This window comes from Columba livia, chromosome 2 (genome assembly GCF_036013475.1).
Source record: "Columba livia isolate bColLiv1 breed racing homer chromosome 2, bColLiv1.pat.W.v2, whole genome shotgun sequence".
In the NCBI taxonomy this organism is placed as follows: Eukaryota; Metazoa; Chordata; class Aves; order Columbiformes; family Columbidae; genus Columba; species Columba livia.
Genome location: NC_088603.1, coordinates 134,147,047 through 134,166,697, shown reverse-complemented (window position 1 = coordinate 134,166,697; position 19,651 = coordinate 134,147,047). Strand labels below are relative to the sequence as shown.

General features: G+C 40.0%; 1 protein-coding gene across 1 annotated transcript; it reads right to left on the bottom strand.

Annotated features, from left to right (window-relative positions):
* Positions 1-2,104: 2,104 nt before the first annotated feature.
* LOC102085193 (carbonic anhydrase 3) lies at positions 2,105-17,947 on the bottom strand. Its single transcript, XM_005499468.4, has 7 exons — positions 17,754-17,947; positions 17,008-17,205; positions 10,179-10,297; positions 9,262-9,354; positions 8,290-8,355; positions 7,125-7,280; positions 2,105-3,327 (listed from the first exon to the last, which is right to left on the bottom strand). Exons 1-7 carry the CDS (start codon positions 17,797-17,799, stop codon positions 3,208-3,210), a joined length of 798 nt encoding a protein of 265 aa, XP_005499525.2. The 5' UTR covers positions 17,800-17,947; the 3' UTR covers positions 2,105-3,207.
* Between the last annotated feature and the right edge of the window lie 1,704 nt (positions 17,948-19,651).

Sequence of the window (19,651 nt, the reverse complement as noted above, 5' to 3'; positions counted from 1 at the left end):
CAAGTTGTGTGTGTTTAATGTGACAGAGAAAACATCCGTGATTCAAAGAGATGGTGAAGTCTGTGTCAGGTTTCTGGTTCATTAGAAGTACAATACCTCTGTGAAATAACCATGAACACAGCCAGAGAGAAAATAAGATTGCATCAGACATTAGTACCTTCTAAATTCTGACAGCCCCCATATTTCCTCCCTTGCTGCCTTGAAAACTCTCCCTAATCTCCTCATACTTTCAGTTTACAGCTCAATTAACAGTGTCCCCAAAGTGCCAGCCCCATACTTCGGCTTTTTGTTTTCCTTCTGCTTGTACATTTCCCCGTTTTTTCAACACCTGCTGAAACAGTTTTCTCACTCTATCATCGTTACTTCAGACAGTTCCTTAAACATTGGAAAGGGGGCTGTAAAACAACCACTAAAAATCCACATCCACAGACTTTCTCCTATCTGCAACCACGTCAACACAGTCCTGAACATAATTTAGTCTACCTTATACTAATTATAAATGCAGATATTCTGAAACCAACTACCTTAAAAAGTCCAATGACACTTTCTTTGGAGTGGTTGCTTTGACTTTAAAAGTTAATAAACATGACTCTAGAGGATAAGGCTGACCTCAGCTTTGTTTCCAAAGCCCACACAGCTCCTTTGCAAAGTGTGACTGGGAAACCACTAGGATACTCCTGAGATTACATGTTGCAACTTTGCAACATCATAAATTGCAAGAAAGATAAAGCCTGCTCTAAGATATGCAACTTAGTTTAATGAAACACATTATAAAATAACTTCTATTGTAATTCACAGCAAAATGCACATTTTAGAAATATAATTTTTGCTTCAAAATCCCTTTTTCTAATGAAGCAACATATAAACAGATATGCATTGCAAAATCGACTGGAGAATGAGTAGAAAGCAAAAATATGTTTATAGTATTGTTTTCTGATATTTTCACACATCAGGAAATTGCCATTTTCACCTCAAGTCAGGAAGCACCTGATATTCCATCGGAGCCCTGTCCTGCATGGTCAGTGATGTTCTGTGACTTGCATTTGTGTTCAGAGTAACATCAGTTACCAGATACAGAACACCTCCTGATTTGTTCTGGATATTTACTTAGACATTTATGAGATAAAGAAATCTTTATGGATTAAGCCTTCCTCTTAAGTATAAAGCACAATCCAGCAGCATATTCTAACCCCTACAGCTAACACTGTGTTGGGCACTGGTGGTCAAACACAAAGCCAAAATTGTCCTGGAATGACCCAGCTGGGAAGAAATTACATCTAATCAGGTATTTAAAGAAAAAAAAAAGTTTTCAAACCTAGGTAGGGACCTGCATAGGCTTTGCTGGTGTAAATCACTCATCTGAGTAAGTAGAAGCATGTAGATGTAAGACAATCTGTGTCAAAGTCAGCAACCTGTGGGTGCAAGGTAAACTGCTGTTAACTCATCTGAATAATTTCACAAATGAAAAGCGAAAACATGAACAGCACAATGCAATCCATTTGGGAAATTATTTGGGAAATACTAACAACGACTGCATTAAGTTTCCCAGGCGAAACACCACCTATTTGAAGGAAGAAAGCAAAGTGAGGACACAGTCCAAAGCTTTCACAGTGGGCAAGCTGGAGACAGGGAGCACAACCCATCTCATCCCCAAGCTCAGTGACACCCTCCTGCCCTGGAACACAGCACTGGGAGTCCAGCCACCTCCAGAGCAGCAGCTGCTTTGTACTTCCAGAGCTCAGTGTGAATTACCATTCAGATTAATGGGTTTAGATACAGAATGAACTTTTCCACTGTGCAATCAACTTGCGAAGCGGTTGATTCATATGACATTATGAGAAAAGCCAGTTTCAGAACAGGGTGATCTTACTAAAAGAACACATGTGGATGTCTCAATGATGTCGCCTATTTAAGATGCTATTTCCTTGCTTGCAGTCGCATGAAGTATTCTCAGTACTCTTGTAGTTCAAATAAACATCTGAAAAAGATACCTTCCATCATTATTTTCCAGGAAGGTGTATTACAGAGGACACTGACAAGTCTTTCTTAAAATTCTGTTATTTTACATGTTTCTAAAATCAGAAAAAAAAATACAGAACAAAAATTCTTAAGTAAATATATTTTTTATTATTGGGGTTTTTAATGCAGAAATACTGTTATTTCAAACATAGGCTTATGAATCTGGTTCATTGTTCTTTGTGCCAAACCAAGGGACAAGAACACCCTGGTCAACTGCATTTTGATCAGAAGAGTCAAACTGTGTTTTCAGGTATTTATACACAAATCTTATTGACAACAGTATCAACTACATTTGCACATGAAGTGAGAATCTGTCTCCAAAAGAAACACTAAAAGGATTAAGAACCCTTGCTGTCTTAACACCCTTTTTACACAGAAAAGCCACTTGCACACATGGAGAAAACATAAATTCAGGATACAAAGACCAAATTCTCAAAACCCATGTCACTTTGATTGCTACAACATTAACATGCACATTAGTCTTTTAATATGGACAACCAGTTATGACACAATCAGAAACAGCTCTTCCCTCATTCCAAAGTTTTAACTATGTATAAATCAGTGAATGAAGTTTTCAGAATAGACCTGTTTCACCACAGTCTTCAAAATAGACCTCTGCTTCACTTGTCCATTGTTTTAAGAAGTTAAATTTAGTTTTTTATCAATGGTAATGAAAAAATTGTCTATCCTTTATTATTTTATGTATCAAATACCAAAAGAGAGCTCTCATTCAATTCCAAGAATTGGAAACTGCATTAACTGGTGCAGCTCAGAGCAGGATATGGATAATGCTGGAAACAACTACTGAAAAATACAGTCTTATGCTGAAAACAATTACCTCTCTTAACTTCAACCTCTTTAGCACACAACCATCAAGGGACGTGTGGGCAATAGCACATGGTTTTGTAGTTGTTAGTACCATCTTCTTTCTTCCTTTGTACTACTAACAAAAGCTAATGTTAAAGCTGTTGTGAAGAGGCAAACAGATTCTCTACTTCATTTTTAATGACAGGATTTGCCTAGGTAAATGTCATCCTCTGAAAGTGAAATTCACATTTCACGACTCAAAGTTTCAGCCTCTGGACCTACAGCTGGAGTTCTGTCTAAATGCAACAGAGGACACAAAACAAAACCACCTCTTGGTTGTAGAGGTCACCACGCTCAGGGACACCCAACTTGAGCCAGGCCCTAGAGGAATGATGCGCTCACCATCCTGAAATACCGAGGCTGAGTCGGGCGCCAGTTATCAACCAGGGGGAGATCAGGTTCATTCTCGGCATTCTTGGATAGGCTGCGGAGCTTTGCCATCTGCAGGAGAGCAAAATTGAAATGTCACAATGGAAATCCTTTGGGATCAAATCCATAGCCCAACAGCTAAACAAAGGAGGTTTGCCCAGCCCAAGAAGTCAAGGAGAAAGCCTCCTTCAAAGTTGTGAAGATGTCCTTCAGCCCACCACCACAAGAACTGTACTCATGCTCTTTTCCTAGCAATAATATTCCTAGAAATAGTCAAGACAGAAAAAATGGATCCTATCTGAACAGGATTGAAAAATGTGTTGTCATTTATGAACTGTCTACAGAACAGTTTGCAGCCACAGAAACTGTGGGAAGTCCTCAGAAAATGTGAATAGAACAGCCTATGCCCTAATAAACCTCTCCTACTCTAACCCTGCCTTACTGTCTAATTAAGAAGCTTCTAGAAAGGCAAGGTGTTAAAGCTAAAATATAAACTAACCATTCATTTCCATGGTGGGTCTGTAGCAGAGGATATGTTCTGCCGCAGTGACACAAAAACGACCATTATTAATAATAGGAATGTAAATTTCCATAATGACTTGATCAAGATTCCAAATTATTTGTAAACAGGATCTTCAGCTTGACTCTCCTTGGCCATTTTTTTTAACTCGGGTGTTTTTTTTTGAGGGATGCCATAAGATTTCTACCCATACTCTTCGAAACTGTGTAATGCTCTTTCTCTACCACTTTTTGATTTTCAAAGGATGTAACACATACACCCAGTTACAGATACATTATGTTTATTTGTTGTCACTGCCACGCACAGCACTAGACAGAAAGCATATCAGCTATGATTCAGACACCTACACTTCCCTGTTTGAATGGCTGACTGTGAAAAGGACGCAGACATTTCCCCATGTGCACACATGCAAACGTAGCCCCGTCCATTGCAAGCGTCAACTTTGTTCACAATGAGCTTCAATACACGGATGAGTCTGCGTTTTACAGTACAGAGTTCAAGGCCAATAGAAGCAGAACTTCTGTCTGGGCTGTCAAAGCCAGGTTCACTGTGACTGTACTAATTCCAGTTAACAGACTGAGCCAGCTCAGGATCTCAACATTGCTCTTCACTGCATACTCAGGAAAGCCAGCTGTCTCAGCTTGCCTGAACAATGATGAGGTCACATTTATAACCAATACAACATGCATAAGTGCAATTATTCATCTGAAATTAAATTTCAGATTTCAGATGAAGAATAATTTGTACAGGAACAGTAGGAGATTAAAATAGTTCATCAGTTTGTTAATACTGATAAGGTATTATTGGAGAAGACTGCTGTTTTTTGTGGAAGATCTGCCCTACTTGGTAAAAACCAAAAAGCATATTTTCAGGCTACAGCTACATAAAGGTGAAAAAATTAGTCTGCACTTGGACAGAATTATTCCATAGTTAAATTCCAATCCTTTCATTGATAGTAATCTGAGCAGCTGGGCTGCCCACTCTACATCTCACGGGATTTCTAGTGAATTGATTTTTCCCACAGAGGACTGATTCGCAGCGACTGCACTTATCCTTGCAGCTAATATACTATTACCATCTGACTGCAAAAGCATCCAAGTGATCCACTGTGAATGCACGCGCATTTAAAATAATTACTACTAATGAGGCTGCCATGGTAGTACACTTTCTAGGATTAGAAATAATTGGTAACACAATCCTCTTTTATGACTACATTATTTAGACTGCAGGCACTCTGGAGTGAGGAAAGTCTATTGTATTTGTACACAGTAGCTCAAATATACCGTCAATTCTGCCTGAAAAGCTGTTCTCTCAGGGTAAGAGCTGATGTCCCATCCATATGTAGCAATTTTCTTTCTACCTTAAACGCTCCACTTTTTCTACAGTAGGGCCAGTCAGAGAACGGTCAGTACATTTCCCAAAACTCACTAACTTCATAAAAGCTGAAAAAAGGGCCTTGACCCAAATACAGAAGTAATCAAAAAATCTTTTCATGAAGCTGATTCAATGATGTGATTAATCATTCCTTTAAAAACACATTTTAAATGAGACATCCTCAGCAATGGCTTCAGTTTTTCCCACCAAAATCTGTAGTTGATCTTCTATAATATGAACATCAAAGCAGATTTTTTTGTGGAAACCACTCAGAGCATATTTGTATCTTCCACACAAGTACCAGCTTCAAAATAGCCCATGTATTTTAATTTTCAGATGGGCAAGGAAGCAGGAGGCAGATCAATTCAATAAGCTGAGAAAATTCAAGCTGTACATTATATGAATATATTACCATATTTCATCTCTTGCCAGCTAAGGTTCCCATCATACTTGAGTTCTATTATTTAAAAGATGAAGAGCCACATAAATACAAAGTACTAGAAAATAGATTTTTTTTGTGTGATACACACACATCAATCAAAACAACAAAACACCTTATCACCTCAAGAGCCTAAAATGAGAAGTATCTACATATAATATCTACATAATATGTCAGTCATTTGATTAATGAGAAAACTGGCTTGTGTGGTATGAGTAGAATCATAGGCTGAAATGTGATGAAAGAGGGCATTCACATTACTGTAAATGGGACTGATGGGGAATAAGGATTAACAAGAAACACTTCTTTGTGGTAAGAGACTAGAAAATGCTTTCAAATTAACAAGAAATAATAGTTATCTGATGCTGCTCATGTTTGTGAAAATTCAGCTGGTAAACCTTCCAGAAACATGGGTATCAAGCACCTGACACAACCCTTCTGTAATTTTCTTGGTTACATGATGCCATCTAGAACATGGGGCAGACAGAATCACCAATCTCACTAAATTTGTATTCTGGTAAAAGATGTTTTTGAAAGAAGCATGCTATAAGAGACAAATTTGCACAGTAGAATGTTCAAAAAGTTGGAAATGCTCTGCTGCATTAGGTGAGAACAGTGGCCTCCTGCTTCATTCAGTGTGCAATGTCACTAAGGTACCTGTGTTTCACTGCAGATGGTCACTTTTTCACAGCAGCTTTATCTCATAATTTGCCCAGTGATTACCCTCAAACATTCATCACACTAGGTAATGAATACTTTACATGATGAAGCTTGAGACAATATAAATGGTTGAAAAAATCCTGCATAATCAAAGTTGTTAATCCAAAGCTAGCAGAAGCTTTAGCTAAATGTGTCAGAATTCTGATTTAAATGGTTGCACGAAAATATAAGTTAATGACTTGAGCTTTCCTATGTTTGTTCTTGGTATAATGCAGTGTTTTGAGTTCTGTGTAAAATAAAAGGTGTAAGCCACATCCAGCTCCATCCTTTCCTACTAGCAAGAGTTAACATCGTGGGAACACAGGGACTGGGAAACAAAACTACTCTTTTCTTTAGCTGATATTGCAAGAGGTCTCTTGCCCCGGCGAGCGCTAACTTTGTACGGGAGTTAGTAACTACTGCTTGCTCTCAGTCACACTCCAAACTGCTATAAACCTTTACCATCTACACTGTGTTGTGATGTCTGTGGATTCAAACCTCCACAATGTCTGATGTGGGCTAGGAGATAATGAGCTGTTCCAAGTAGAGCAAGTAATTATCTCTGCTCAATTAGTTAGTGTAGGAGTCACAGAGAAACAGATAAAGAGATGTGTCTAACAGGTTGATTGCACATATTAGGCTGCAGTCCTTTGAAGACTTTTACAGGTTCCCTGCGGAATCCAAAGCAGTTTTTAAAGCATTCAGTTCTTCACTGTCCTTTTAATCATACAGTTTCTCACAGAATTCGACTAGTATTTTCCTTGTCAAAAGAGCATGATCAGATTATGGCATGTAACTACAAAGAAGTGGGTAAAATATTATCTATTTGAAGTTTACCTGGTCTGAGCTGACTATGATAGGCTCTCTAAGAATAATCCAGGTGATGCACTCTTCGCAAGGTGGAGTAGTGAAAGACCCATGGTATGTCCAGTAGTCATGAGATTTAGGGAAAAGAATTGAAGGATCAAAGTTTGGAAAAGGTGCTTCTTTCCCCTTAAAAAACAAAACAAAACAAAACAGAAAAATCTTCAACAGCTCTAGTCAAGATTAGGTAAAGGTGGAGCTCTGGTATTTTAAGAAACTCAGATACTTCAGAGGTATAAACTAAGGAAACTGCACACTTCTACACAATACATAATGATGTAAAGATAAGAGGACTAAAAGACCCTCACAGATGGGCCCAGAGAAGCACAACACAACATACAACTCCATGATGCTGCTTCTTGTACCTAAGCTAACCTATGTTAAGTGGCATCCAGTACCAATGTGCTTCACTCACTCCTGTGCAGAAATACTCTTCCTTCTGGTCTTCTTTCTTACGGAAATTCTGCCTGTCTACTGAGTATTGGATTAGGTCACCATGTAATGAAGTGAGAAAGGTAGTCTACGTTTATAATATCTGCACTGATAACAAGACAGCCTATGAACTGTGAGATTCTTATCACATACTGTTACCTGAGACACTGATGCCTAGTCAGTAGCATTTCCAGAGGTCCATCAGGCAGCCTGTTTCAAGACCAAATTGCCCGATTTCCAAAGGTGCCTTTCTTTTGCCACTGACCACTCAGGGAATAAGACTCCATGCCTAGTTTTTAGGTGAGTGAAGTCTGCTGAGACAACTCTCAGTTTTTACAAAATTACAAGGCCCACTAAAGCCAAAGAAGGCTCACATGTAAACAGATGAAAGGATGTTTTTTTGTTAAGGAAAAGCTACTTGTGGTTTTATCCACAAGTATATTCTGGCAATGTTGCTGAGCAGAATTTGAAAACTCATGCCTCTTGGGGATATTTTTGTTTGTTTTTGTTTGGTTGTTGTTGTTGCTTTGTGTGTGTGGGTTTTTTTTGTGGTTGTTGTTTTGTTGGTTTGTTTGTTTGTTTGTTTAGGTTTTTTTTTTTAGTTTTGGGGTTTTGTTTGTTTGTTTCTGTTCTTGTTGTTGGTTGGTTGGTTTTTCCCTGAGAATTTTCAGCTATCTTCCTGTAATGAAAAGACCAACTTAATTACCTTTGTTTTGATAGCATTTATTTCTTCAAGAATTCTCTTCATCTCTGGTTTGGGAGTTTTCCCTACCTGTAAAGAAGAAAGTGTGAGCTAAGCAAAGAGTTCTGCTTGACTAGTTTTCTTCTTTCTCCTATTATTATATGTGTATCTAAGCATATAGCAACTACACAATTAAAATACATTAGCCCAACCAATCACCCCTACCAGCTGAGTGAGCTCTGTCTTCTGTCTGTACTCTCTGTCTGTATCCCAACAGACATTGTGATCCAAATAAGGAAATTACATGGGTAATTTCACAGTACAGCTATTCATGTTGACATGGAATTTTAGCCTAACAAAGACAAACAACTATTCAGATGCAGGTACAGAATTTAGGAAGTTTCATTCTAGTTTAAAATCCAGATTTCATGGTCTGATTACTGTTTGCAACTGCTGATCTCAACACAGACATCTATCTTTCTATCCCTAGTCAATATTCATAAAATAAGACAGAGCAAAGGCAAATATTTCAAGCTAAGACTGCATGCCCGCAAAAGGATTTTTAGAAAATATGAATTACAAGTATTGTCCATGAGTTAATTTTGTCTGGGAGAAAGTTCATGAGAAGCCTATGAGTGGCACCTGTCCTTGAAATGAGTCCATGATTAGCACAGAAGACAGCTGGCTGCTGTTGGTCAGAGGGCCACTCCTGACATCGTGTCCCCAAAGCGGGCGCAAATACATCTGGATTTACAGTTTCCACCAACCACACGGTGACACAAGAGCTACTGGGACAAGTGTGTGTAGTATTGGATACCACTTGAAATAACATGACTCATGCTCTATAACTTGAAAAGCATGCCTTACTGGAAGTCAAGACCTTCAATGTGGTACCATCCCTAGAAAATATATTCAGAGGGTTTTGCTTTTTAAACTCTGTAAGAATAGAAAACTCGATAGCAGCAGTACAAAGAGGGGTTGCCTGCTTCTACTTACTTGCAGAAATATGGCCAAAACAGCTATTCCGTCAGTTCTTCTCACAGCGTCAAGGTAATTACTATATTTGGGATTCCAGTGTAACAAATGTAGCTGGAAAGGAAGAAAAAAATCCATTATTGTATAGTAAGCCATCAGAGGCTGAATTTAGAGTTCTTCATATACACAAGAGAGTTTGGGACAACAAAGAATTAGGATTAGGCCTTCCAAAAAAAAAGACAGCAATTCATAGATGAGTTTTATCAGCCATATATTACCATTTAGACTACTATTTGCTTTGTAACAAACTATAAACATCTTAATACAGAAATTGCAAAGAGGAACAGAAATCTCATTTTAAAGCTGAAGAACACATAAAAAAGATGCTTGAGTAAGCAGGTAGAATATGAAGTTCAAAGTCATCTGCTGATATGTGATCCATTTGCATTTGGCTTTCAAATTACAGCAATTCTAGCAAAGAATCCGTATGATGATAAGGTATGTACATTATTAATCTACAGTTTTCATCTTTCTTACAATCCTGAAGTGGTAGAATATCAAGGTAACACATTCTTCCTCCTCTCTGTTGCCACAATTTTATACTTCTGATATAATACTATACTTTCAGAATACTGTTTTAATAAGTTTGCGGTGCTTCTCAGCAACTCAGTCTTGCTGTTTTGTGTTTTAAATCACGTGGGTGTGAGAACATGGAAGCTTTTGTTTCACATAGTAATTTTCTTCTGCTGTGACAATTGGTTCAACCTGATTCACATTTACAAAAATTGATGGGAGTAAGAAGAAAATGTCACAAACAAATGAAGTTAATAGAAAGAACTCCTTGAAGAGCAGTCAAATGACAAATTTTGTTCCACCTGGATGATAATTACAAATGTTATTTTACACCCTATTCTAAAGTAAAAAGTGATGAGTCTTACCTCTCCTGCATATCTCATTCCATTCACAACATGCTCAGAGCCATGGTCATCAGATGAACCCCAATGAAAGTGCAGCTGACGCAGCCTGTAGACTCCTGCAAGTGGCCCACCTCTCAGCACTGCAAGTGATAATCTGCATCAGCATTAGACTCGGGTATCTTCCAATTTTTTATAAAGAAATATACATATTTTTAAAGTATTTACATAAATATTTACTATACAGATGTTCTACATCCTAAGTACTGAGTACCTCTTGGAAACCTGCACTGATTTTAGCAGCACTTCAGGCAGCCATCTTCAGCTATATGTACTTACAGGCAGATGAAAATTATTTCTTTCTAGGCTTCCATTATAGACAATAGAGATAATTGTTTTAATTCAGCTGTATAAATGTGCATGTAGTAACTTCTGGGATATTCCAAAGACACCTGAACAGGACTGGAAGGTGTGACATAAGATCTGTAGAACCATATTTTTCTAAAGCAGTGTCTGGAGACAAGGCAAAATAGATTAGGTTATCAAAAATGGCATGAGATGCCAATGTTTGGGTAGCTGAAATAAGACCCTAATTAGAAGAGTCAAGCCTCTAGAGCAATTCTGCTTGCCTAAGGCAGATGCTCAACAGATGGTGACCTGAATTGCTCTTTGGACTCCATTGATTAAGTGTGACTCCATCTCTTGACCAGATTGGGAGTTTAAAGACATAACCCACCTACGTTGAAAAGCCCACATAAGACACCTAAATTTAGGTGTCAGTCTCCCCCTGAATTCATTCTAACATCTGCCTATATCAAAGCACACAAAAATAGCCATGATTAAGATCAGTTACTGAAGTGCCAGATGATAAACGTTCCCACAATTCCCACAAAATGCTACAAATTGTGTCTCTTACTGCAAGCTACAACTTATTTGTTTAAAAAATCTCTGAAATTACTGGTGCTGCTTCTGCTATAATGGCTGCTCTCTCCGGCTGTGGAAGAGGAGAAAGAAAACAGCAAATGACCAAGAAAAACAATCACTGAGAATACAAAGTAATTTCCTAAAGAAAAGTTCAGCCTGTGATGACCAATACCCTGTACTCTAAATAATCTTAACATTTTTACATTATATACCAAATGAAGGTGGTGTATTTGAAAGGATCCCACAATAGAAATGAAAGAACTTCTTCACATTCACCAAATATTCATTAGTAATCAATTCTCATTCACTTTATTTGGAGACAGAAGCTACAGCATTCTTATAAACAATTCGGCAGCTTCCAAGAACAGGTCTTTATATGCTAAAGAAAAATATCCTTAAATCTGAAAACAAAAAGGAATGAAATCCATGATCTACCCAAGAAATAAAGTACTAAGAGTATGCTTTACTGAACTTTAAGAGCAAGCTCTTATTCTCAAGAAATTCCCTTTACTTGTTCCTGCAGACATTTCAGTACTGTGGCCGACAGACACAGTAACAGTAGTAGCTGACAAGGCCATCAATTCTCCATTAAAATAGATCTGCAAGACCAAATAATCCAGTTTAAGGTAAAAACATGTCATTATTTCCACTGATGGGCCATCAGCAGACATTTTCAATTGGGCATTAGGTGAAGCTCTGCATCACCTCATGCCAGCACAATCCTGCTCCACTCATCTATAAATAGAGAGTAGCTTTTACTGAGCACACTTTAAGCGAACAGATTGATGCAGAGACTATAGAGTAACATCTCCTATAGAGCAACATCTCCTGAAGGACAAAATGGTGTTTTTTTTCATAGAAATACCTGAAACATCAACATAAGTAAAAGAAATTTCCCTATGCTTTAAAAAAGGTAAATGAAACAGTTACAAGAATGAAGTCGTCCAATATCTAAGACATGAAAAATCCCAAACTATGTCTGCATAGCTCAAAGTTAGTAAAAGAAATCTTTAATTTTTTTAAAACATGTGGCTTGGAGGCAGAATTCTAAAGTTATCTTTATCCTCTTGGTTTTTTGTTTTCAGAAAATACTAACACAAATAAATACACATCCATATACCAGTTTGAAAAAGAATATGAGGTATCTTTAAATTACTTTTCAGTGTTTTTAGTGGTACTAAAATATAACTTTATTTTCATTTGTTTACAGGGAGCTTTTATACTGGAATTATTCTAATAATTGTTACACTGGAAATGGTCACCTTAAATATCTGACACTCAGTTTTAAGGCTCTCCTACTGCAAAACACTTACAAAAGAACACTGAATACATATGCAGAAGAATGACTTTTGTTTGTATTTGGACTTTGTACTCTTACAGGGACACATGGGGAAAACAGAAGTGTCTGACAGAATTCTGTCAGTGTGCCACCTACCCTGCAAGACACCTTTTCCAGTGTCATGTCCACTGAGCAGAGCCTGTTCACCAGCAAGCTCCCGCATCATCTTGGTGACCTACAGCAGGGCTGAAATCCCCATCTCCAGGGGCAGAAAACTGACAGCCCACAGCAGAACTGCAGCCTCAGCAGGCCCTTGACTGGTCATGAATATTCCTCTCTAACAATCGCATAGAGGTTCAGTTAACAGAAACCCAGCTCCTGAATCCCCTGTGCCCCAGGTCCCCAGGGCTCGTATTAACACAGAATCACAAAATCACAGAATGTTAGGGATTGGAAGGGACCTCAAAAGATCATCTAGTCCAATCCCCCTGCCGGAGCAGGAACACCTAGATGAGGCTACACAGGAATGTGTCCAGGTGGGTTTTGAATGTCTCCAGAGTAGGAGACTCCACAACCCCCCCTGGGCAGCCTGTTCCAGTGTTTTGTCACCCTCACCGTGAAGAAGTTTCTTCTCAAATTTAAGTGGAACCTCCTGTGTTCCAGTTTGCACCCATTTCCCCTTGTCCTATCATTGGTTGTCACCGAGAAGAGCCCGGCTCCATCCTCGTGACACTCACCCTTTACATATGTATAAACGTTAATGAAGTCACCCCTCAGCCTCCCTACTCCTCCAAGCTAAAGAGACTCGGCTCCCTCAGCCTTTCCTCATAAGGGAGATGCTCCACTCCCTTAATCACCTTTGTTGCCCTGCGCTGGACTCTCTCCAGCAGTTCCCTGTCCTTCTGGAACTGAGGGGCCCAGAACTGGACGCAATATTCCAGGTGTGGTCTCACCAGAGCAGAGTAGAGGGGGAAGAGAACCTCTTTCGACCTACTAACCACCCCCCTTCTAATACACCCCAGGATGCTATTGGCCCTCTTGGCCACAAGGGCACAGTGCTGGCTCATGGTCATCCTGCTGTCCACCAGAACCCACATGTCCCTTTCCCCTACACTTGCCCCTACACTGCTCTACAACTGGTCATTCTCCAACTTATACTGGAACCTGGGGTTGTTCCTGCCCAGATGCAAGACTATACTCCATTCCCTCATGCAGACACTACAAATGGCAGATGTGTAAAACACTGCAGAAGAATTTAACTTTGCTGCATTTTGCGCTGTGCAAAGTATCACAAAGTGGTGTTCTAGGAAATGCTGACCACAAGCACCAGTCATGCTAAAAGAGACCGATAAACCAACAAGCTTTCACTGCTTACAGTAATAGCCTCTCTAATTTTTTTTTTCATCATTCACTTCCAAAGGCACACATTCCTTTGACAAGAAATTCAAAGATTCTGCAAATAGCATCAAGGTAACCTTGTAAGAAAGTGTGCCTGCACTGAGGTACTCCAAGCCCTTAAATGTCATCCATCAAAAAGTCAGTAAAAAGAGAAGTAGCAACCTGTTTGACTGACAAATTTCTACAGAAAGTGTCAAGGAGATAACAAAAACAGACAAAGTGAGAAGATGAAGGAAGGCACCCCTTTGATATTGCCTTACTATGTCTCTCCCCAGCTGCTGTGTCTGGGTCCCAGTACAAGACTTATTTATCTTTACTGTTTACCAAATGATTTAATGTTTTGACCTAGCCATCTATCCACAGGTATTATAAAGAAAACCAAAGAGTTATAAATTGTAAGGAAGTTACAAGCTATGGATCTCATACACCATCATGCAGCGACCCCACCAGTTAGGCTGTCTCAGGACACTTCCCTGGCACAAATATTTTTGGAATTTTAAAAGCAAATGGACAGTCCAAGTAGAAATAAGATTGCAGTCCTGATTCAAAACAAACTCAGAGTCGCTATTGGATCTAAAAGAGTATCCGAGTAGCCATTCAGGCATTGCAGAGGTAGGCTGCCAAAGTACTCAAGTTCTGGTATGGGCTTTATTGCGGCCATCACAAGGTGACACACCTACCGAGGAGGTTTGGATTTCACTTCCCAGCTCTTCCCTGGATTTTGAGACTCCAGCCTCCTGCTGCAATGATTTCGCAGTGCCTAAGGTCCTTCTTCTACACAGCTATGGTGAGACAGGCAACAGAGTCCACAACAACCCATTAATGCGTACAGACAGGCAGCAGAGGCGTTACTCAGCTCCTAAAGTAAATATCTGTCATCAAAGCCTTCGGTTGTATTGCAGATTCTTAAAGCCCACCAGACTTTATAAACAGCTGGAGATGAATTCTCCAGTTCTTTCCACTGGACTAACTCCAAAGATAACACCAATAAGGCCTTTTCAAAGATAATATGTCAATTACATTGGATAGCACTTTTCCTGGAAGCTTCTTTCTAATAGTTTGAATTTAATTGTCCCAATGGTGAATATTCAAAACATTCCTGGCAGAGAAGACACAATGGAAGTGAAACTCAGAGACGTCCAAATTCATTTTATCACTCACCTTTGCAATTTATTCAGCAGTGTATTTAATGTATCAATAATGAAAATCTACATATGGCTACAGATATGGGTATGACCACTCTAGCTGAAAAAGTTGGGAAAATAAAGGAAGCCCTTAGTTTTCTGGTTAACTCAGAAATAGTTCAGACAGAAAGACCGAGTGATAGATAGATAGACAGATAGACAGTCTTTGTTCCAAAGGAACAAAAGCTTCATTCCGATATGATTGCTATTATATATGTATTATGCAGCAGGTGGTTCCTTGACACAAAAAATAAGTCACTGTGCATATCCTAATAAACTTAAAACATGCTCAAGTCAGTAGGAGTATACACAGTGGAATTCGTCCTGCAATTAATATTATGTTAGAGAAGGAACAACACCCACAGACTCTGCAGGCAATGGTATAACAAAGGAGACATAACAATAAACACTGAACATTTCTTGCCTTCAAAGAGTTGAGAAATACACCTACTTTTTTTCCAGTGAGTCACTTTATATTTCTGAGATCAGAACACAACCGTTACTGAGTAGTTCATCTGAAAAAAAATTCAGAACATTCCAAAGCATTCTGCTCTTTGTGGCCACACTGCTGCATCCGTGCTGCAGAATGCTGTGCCTAAATACTCATTCCTGTGCAAAATCTGAGTAAATATAACAATAATTATTTTGACATTTCTGATGAAGATGCAACCATTGATAAATTTGATGCTGCTCAACAAATAACACAGATGGTAAAAAATGGTAAGTGATGGTCATGGAGGTCTCCTCATATGCCACAGCTACATCTCTTTACTGATGTATCGTGTTATGTGACATTAATAATATTTTTATTCAAATAACACTAAAGATTCCCACTTTGCTAGAAAACTAATCAGAGTCTTGACTGCATAGTCATTTGTGAGTCTTGATGGTGCACTAGCCAGTCCAGCCTATATATATTTTGATCCTCATCTCTCATGAAACTCAAGTCATTCGTTAAAAATCCATTACATTAAATCCATGCCCATAGGTATTTAAGATCAATCAACAGACTAGTAAAATTCCTCCCAGTAATTACAGCTGTCAATCCTAATTATATTGTAATAGAAATTAGAATTTTTAATGCAGTTAAGAAATAAGTCTGTACACCATAAAAGACAGAATTTTCAATATTTTCTGAAACTGACGTTTCATTTTCCTTTTCTTGCCATCCCATGTACTATAAACAATTCTGTTGACCTTGATACAAGAATAAAGAGTGAGGTATACATTTGTTTTTTTCCTTTTTATCTCAGTACTAATGCAACTTCATACTTCTTTTAGTAACATTTTTTCCTTTGAAATATAGCCAGCAGTATTAACATGAAATGTCAGTGGTTCTGCCAACAGAAACTAAATACTTCTAGCACCTGTTAAACAGAACAGACATATCTCTTCAAAATATGTAACTCACTATCTCTTAAAAGCTATGCAATATATATGCGGCACATTGCATGTTGTCATAACTACGAATGGATAAAAGATTTTGGACATTAAAGCTGAAACACTGTAATTTCTCAGTCCTATAATCCTCATTAAGAGAAAATTTCATGAATGCCCAGGGGAGTTTTAACTGATTAAATACCGTGGCTTTGTGGCAAACATCTGGTTCATTGCTTCATTTATCAGAAATTGTATGGGTACAGTTTTCAAATACTGTACCTTCAGCCATATACACAGTAAAAAGAGATGGGGATCTCAAATAGCCTTGAATGGAGAAACTCAGTTCTCAGAGGCAAAGCCTGGACTCCACACTCTTGGAAAGCAACACAACTGCAATGGCCTTTGTAAGTGCAGAAATTTGCCTTATACCTGAATACATCCTGCAGCAAGCTTCTTTGCAGCTCTCTCTACCCCCTAGGATTTAACCTATGGACTTTTAGAAGTAGTCACAGGCCTTTCCCACCAGTTGTGCAGGGCACTGGAGTCACAGAAACCTGTACATCACACGCAGGCAGTACATGTAGGCCTCCTGACAGCCATGAGCATTCATAGCAGGGTCTATCTTCCAAGCAACTGGAGAAACAACCACTCATATCTAATGAGAGCTTGAGATGGAAACAAAACTAACCTGATCTATCGAAAGAATCGTCAAATACAACTCTGCAGGTTTTCCCATTATTGAGGATGGTTTTAGCTGCACCAGGATCATAACTAGCAAACCACGGTAGTAGGGAGCGATCATAATGCACTTCTTTGTTATTTATTTCAATAGGTGACTGATGGCGTCCTTTGGCGATTGGGTAATTCTTGTGCCACTGATCTGGTCCTAAAAAGAATACAGAGAAATATCTTGAAAACCTTTTCCAGTTAGGTATGAATCACACTTGCATTACAATAAACGCAAGCTTGGCTTTGCTTAGTTATAGAACGTCAATAAAATTTACTAATAAGTAGGCTACTAGTCACCTGGTTGTTAATTGTGACCTGTCAAAAGTTTCATTGTATAAAAAGTAATTAGATCATTGTATTGGAATATTAGGTACTGAAAGTAATTTGACTGAACCAAAACTCTCATAGCAGCCTCAGGAAGACTGACAACACAGCAGAGAAGGAAACGGGAGGTGTATGTTCCAAATCCAGCAGTGGCTGGAAATATGATGGGATACACCTAAAGATTCAACCGTGCCACCATGTACCTATGTGGCCAGAGAAAATGCCACGGATGTCTGAAGAGGACAAAAATTTGAAATGTAGATTTAATTATTGTAATGGTTTTAACAAGACCTTCACGTGACACAGGGGCACACACGGGCACTGCTTCTCCTGCACCAGGGCTAACCTAGCACTGGGTTTTAAACCTGTGCTCCCACTCACCGTTGTCGCTGTCGTAGCCCCACGGGTAGTAGTTGGGGTTGATCATGGTGCCGCCGCCGCGCCCGGCGCTGAGCCTCAGCCTCTCCCGGCGGCTCTGGCAGGACGGTGGCCTCGTCTCACGGCGGCTTTTTATAGACTCCCGCCAACTCCATGCCCTTCCCCGCCGCCGGCGGGCCGGCTGTGACAGCGGGGTCCCGGCCGGCGGGGGCGGGGAGAGCTGTGGGGATTGCCGCGCTGCCGGCAGTGCCCGCCCGCCGCCCCGCCGTGGGGCGCTCGGGGGATTCTCCTCAGAGCCGCCCGCAGGGGACGGGAGTTGCGGGGGTCCCGCTGTGTGTGGGGTGTGCAGGGGGCGATCCCGGCGTGGATCAGCAGGTGGGACCCAGCCTGGCTCCCCAGCTGGCCTGGCCACCTGGGGCTGTGGGGAAAGCAGCCCAGCGGGGGCTGCGCTGGGAAGGGCTGCTGAGGGGAAGAGGCTGGTGAGGTGAAGGGGCTGGTGAAGGGACAGGGGCGGCTGCCACCCGCCCCGGCATTAGGACAGGCTGCCCAGGGCAGTGGTGGATTCACTAAGCCTGGAGGTGTTTAAAATACGTATAGATGAGGTTTTAGGAACATGGTTAAGTGCCAGAGTTAGGTTACGTTTGGACTCGATGATCCTGAAGGTCTCTTCCAACTGAAATGATTCTATGAAATGGGAGTACAGAAAAGCAGGGGTGTCCAGAACTAGGTACAGGCAATGTGGGAATGTTTTTCAAATTCAAATAAGATACGTAGTACACACACAGACAGATAGGCATAAAACAGGAAACGTTTTCAGAAATGGGATTTACGGGTTACAGGCAGCTTTTTGTGGCTGTTTCTTGAAAGCTTGTTTGCTGTAAGACCCCGTCAGGTTGGGAGAAGACCAAATTTGCCCTGTCTTTCCCACTGGCTGTGCAGCACAGCCCTGCTCTGGAGGTCAGCTGGGGCTGAGGGCTGCGTCCAGCAGCTCCTTTGTGCAAATGGCTGTCACAGGTTCACACCCTTTCCCATCAAATTCCCACATACAGGCTCGGGTTCCAGCACTGCTCCGTGCTGCGCTGTCTCCCACTGCCTCCATTAACAGCTTCCCTGCAAAAATCCAGTAGCATAAGTTGCCCCAGCCTTAATCAGCGTGCTGCTTCCTACTGCAAGGATTCTTGAAAGCTGGAAATCATTAAACTAGCTGAAGATTCAGTTCCTGCCAGCTCCGGATAAAGTCTTTATTATCAGATTAAGCATGGGATCTGTTTGTTTTGCTTCAACGCTAATTCTCCTTTCATTTAGCAGGGTGTTATGCATCAAATTGCACTTAAAATTGTAAGCATACTTGTGAGCGTGCGTGCATTCCTTATGGGACTCACATGTGACACATAGAAATGAAATTACTCCTAAAAATATTTGTTATTCTGACACATAGGGAATTATCAAGTGAGTTAGGGAAGACAGACATTAGCAGCAGTGGTGTAAAATGGATGAGGGGCTGACTAGGCAGAAGACAAGACATTGGACTGAAAGATGAATTGTTGTGATTTAAATTTTGGTAGGCTTTCTGAATAAGGAGAAGTGAGATTATTTTATTTGATAGTAATGAAATGGGGACACAAGTACAAGTTGGTTAAAGAAGAATGCAGATGGCACAGGTTGTAAGTCGGGGTTGTCATACAGGAAAGTCCAATAATCCTGAAAATTGTGTAAACTACGATGGGTAAAATGTAGTGGGAGGAAGTGCAATCCCCTGGTCCTTAATCATGGTCTTGACTAATATGATTTTTCTGATCTGAAATAGAAGTGAAAGAGGGTTTCGTTGGTCATAAAATGCAAATAAACATTACCAGGCAGGAACCGCTCACCAAAAAACAGGCACAAACGAGGGGCATGTC

Coding starts and splice junctions, on each gene's coding strand:
- LOC102085193 (XM_005499468.4), bottom strand. CDS start 17,799: ATGATCAACCCCAACTACTACCCGTGGGGCTACGACAGCGACAACG. Junction 17,206..17,753: donor GGGCTACGACAGCGACAACG/GTGAGTGGGAGC, acceptor TATTCTTTTTAG/GACCAGATCAGTGGCACAAG. Junction 8,356..9,261: donor TTTTGGCCATATTTCTGCAA/GTAAGTAGAAGC, acceptor TCTTCTTTACAG/GTAGGGAAAACTCCCAAACC.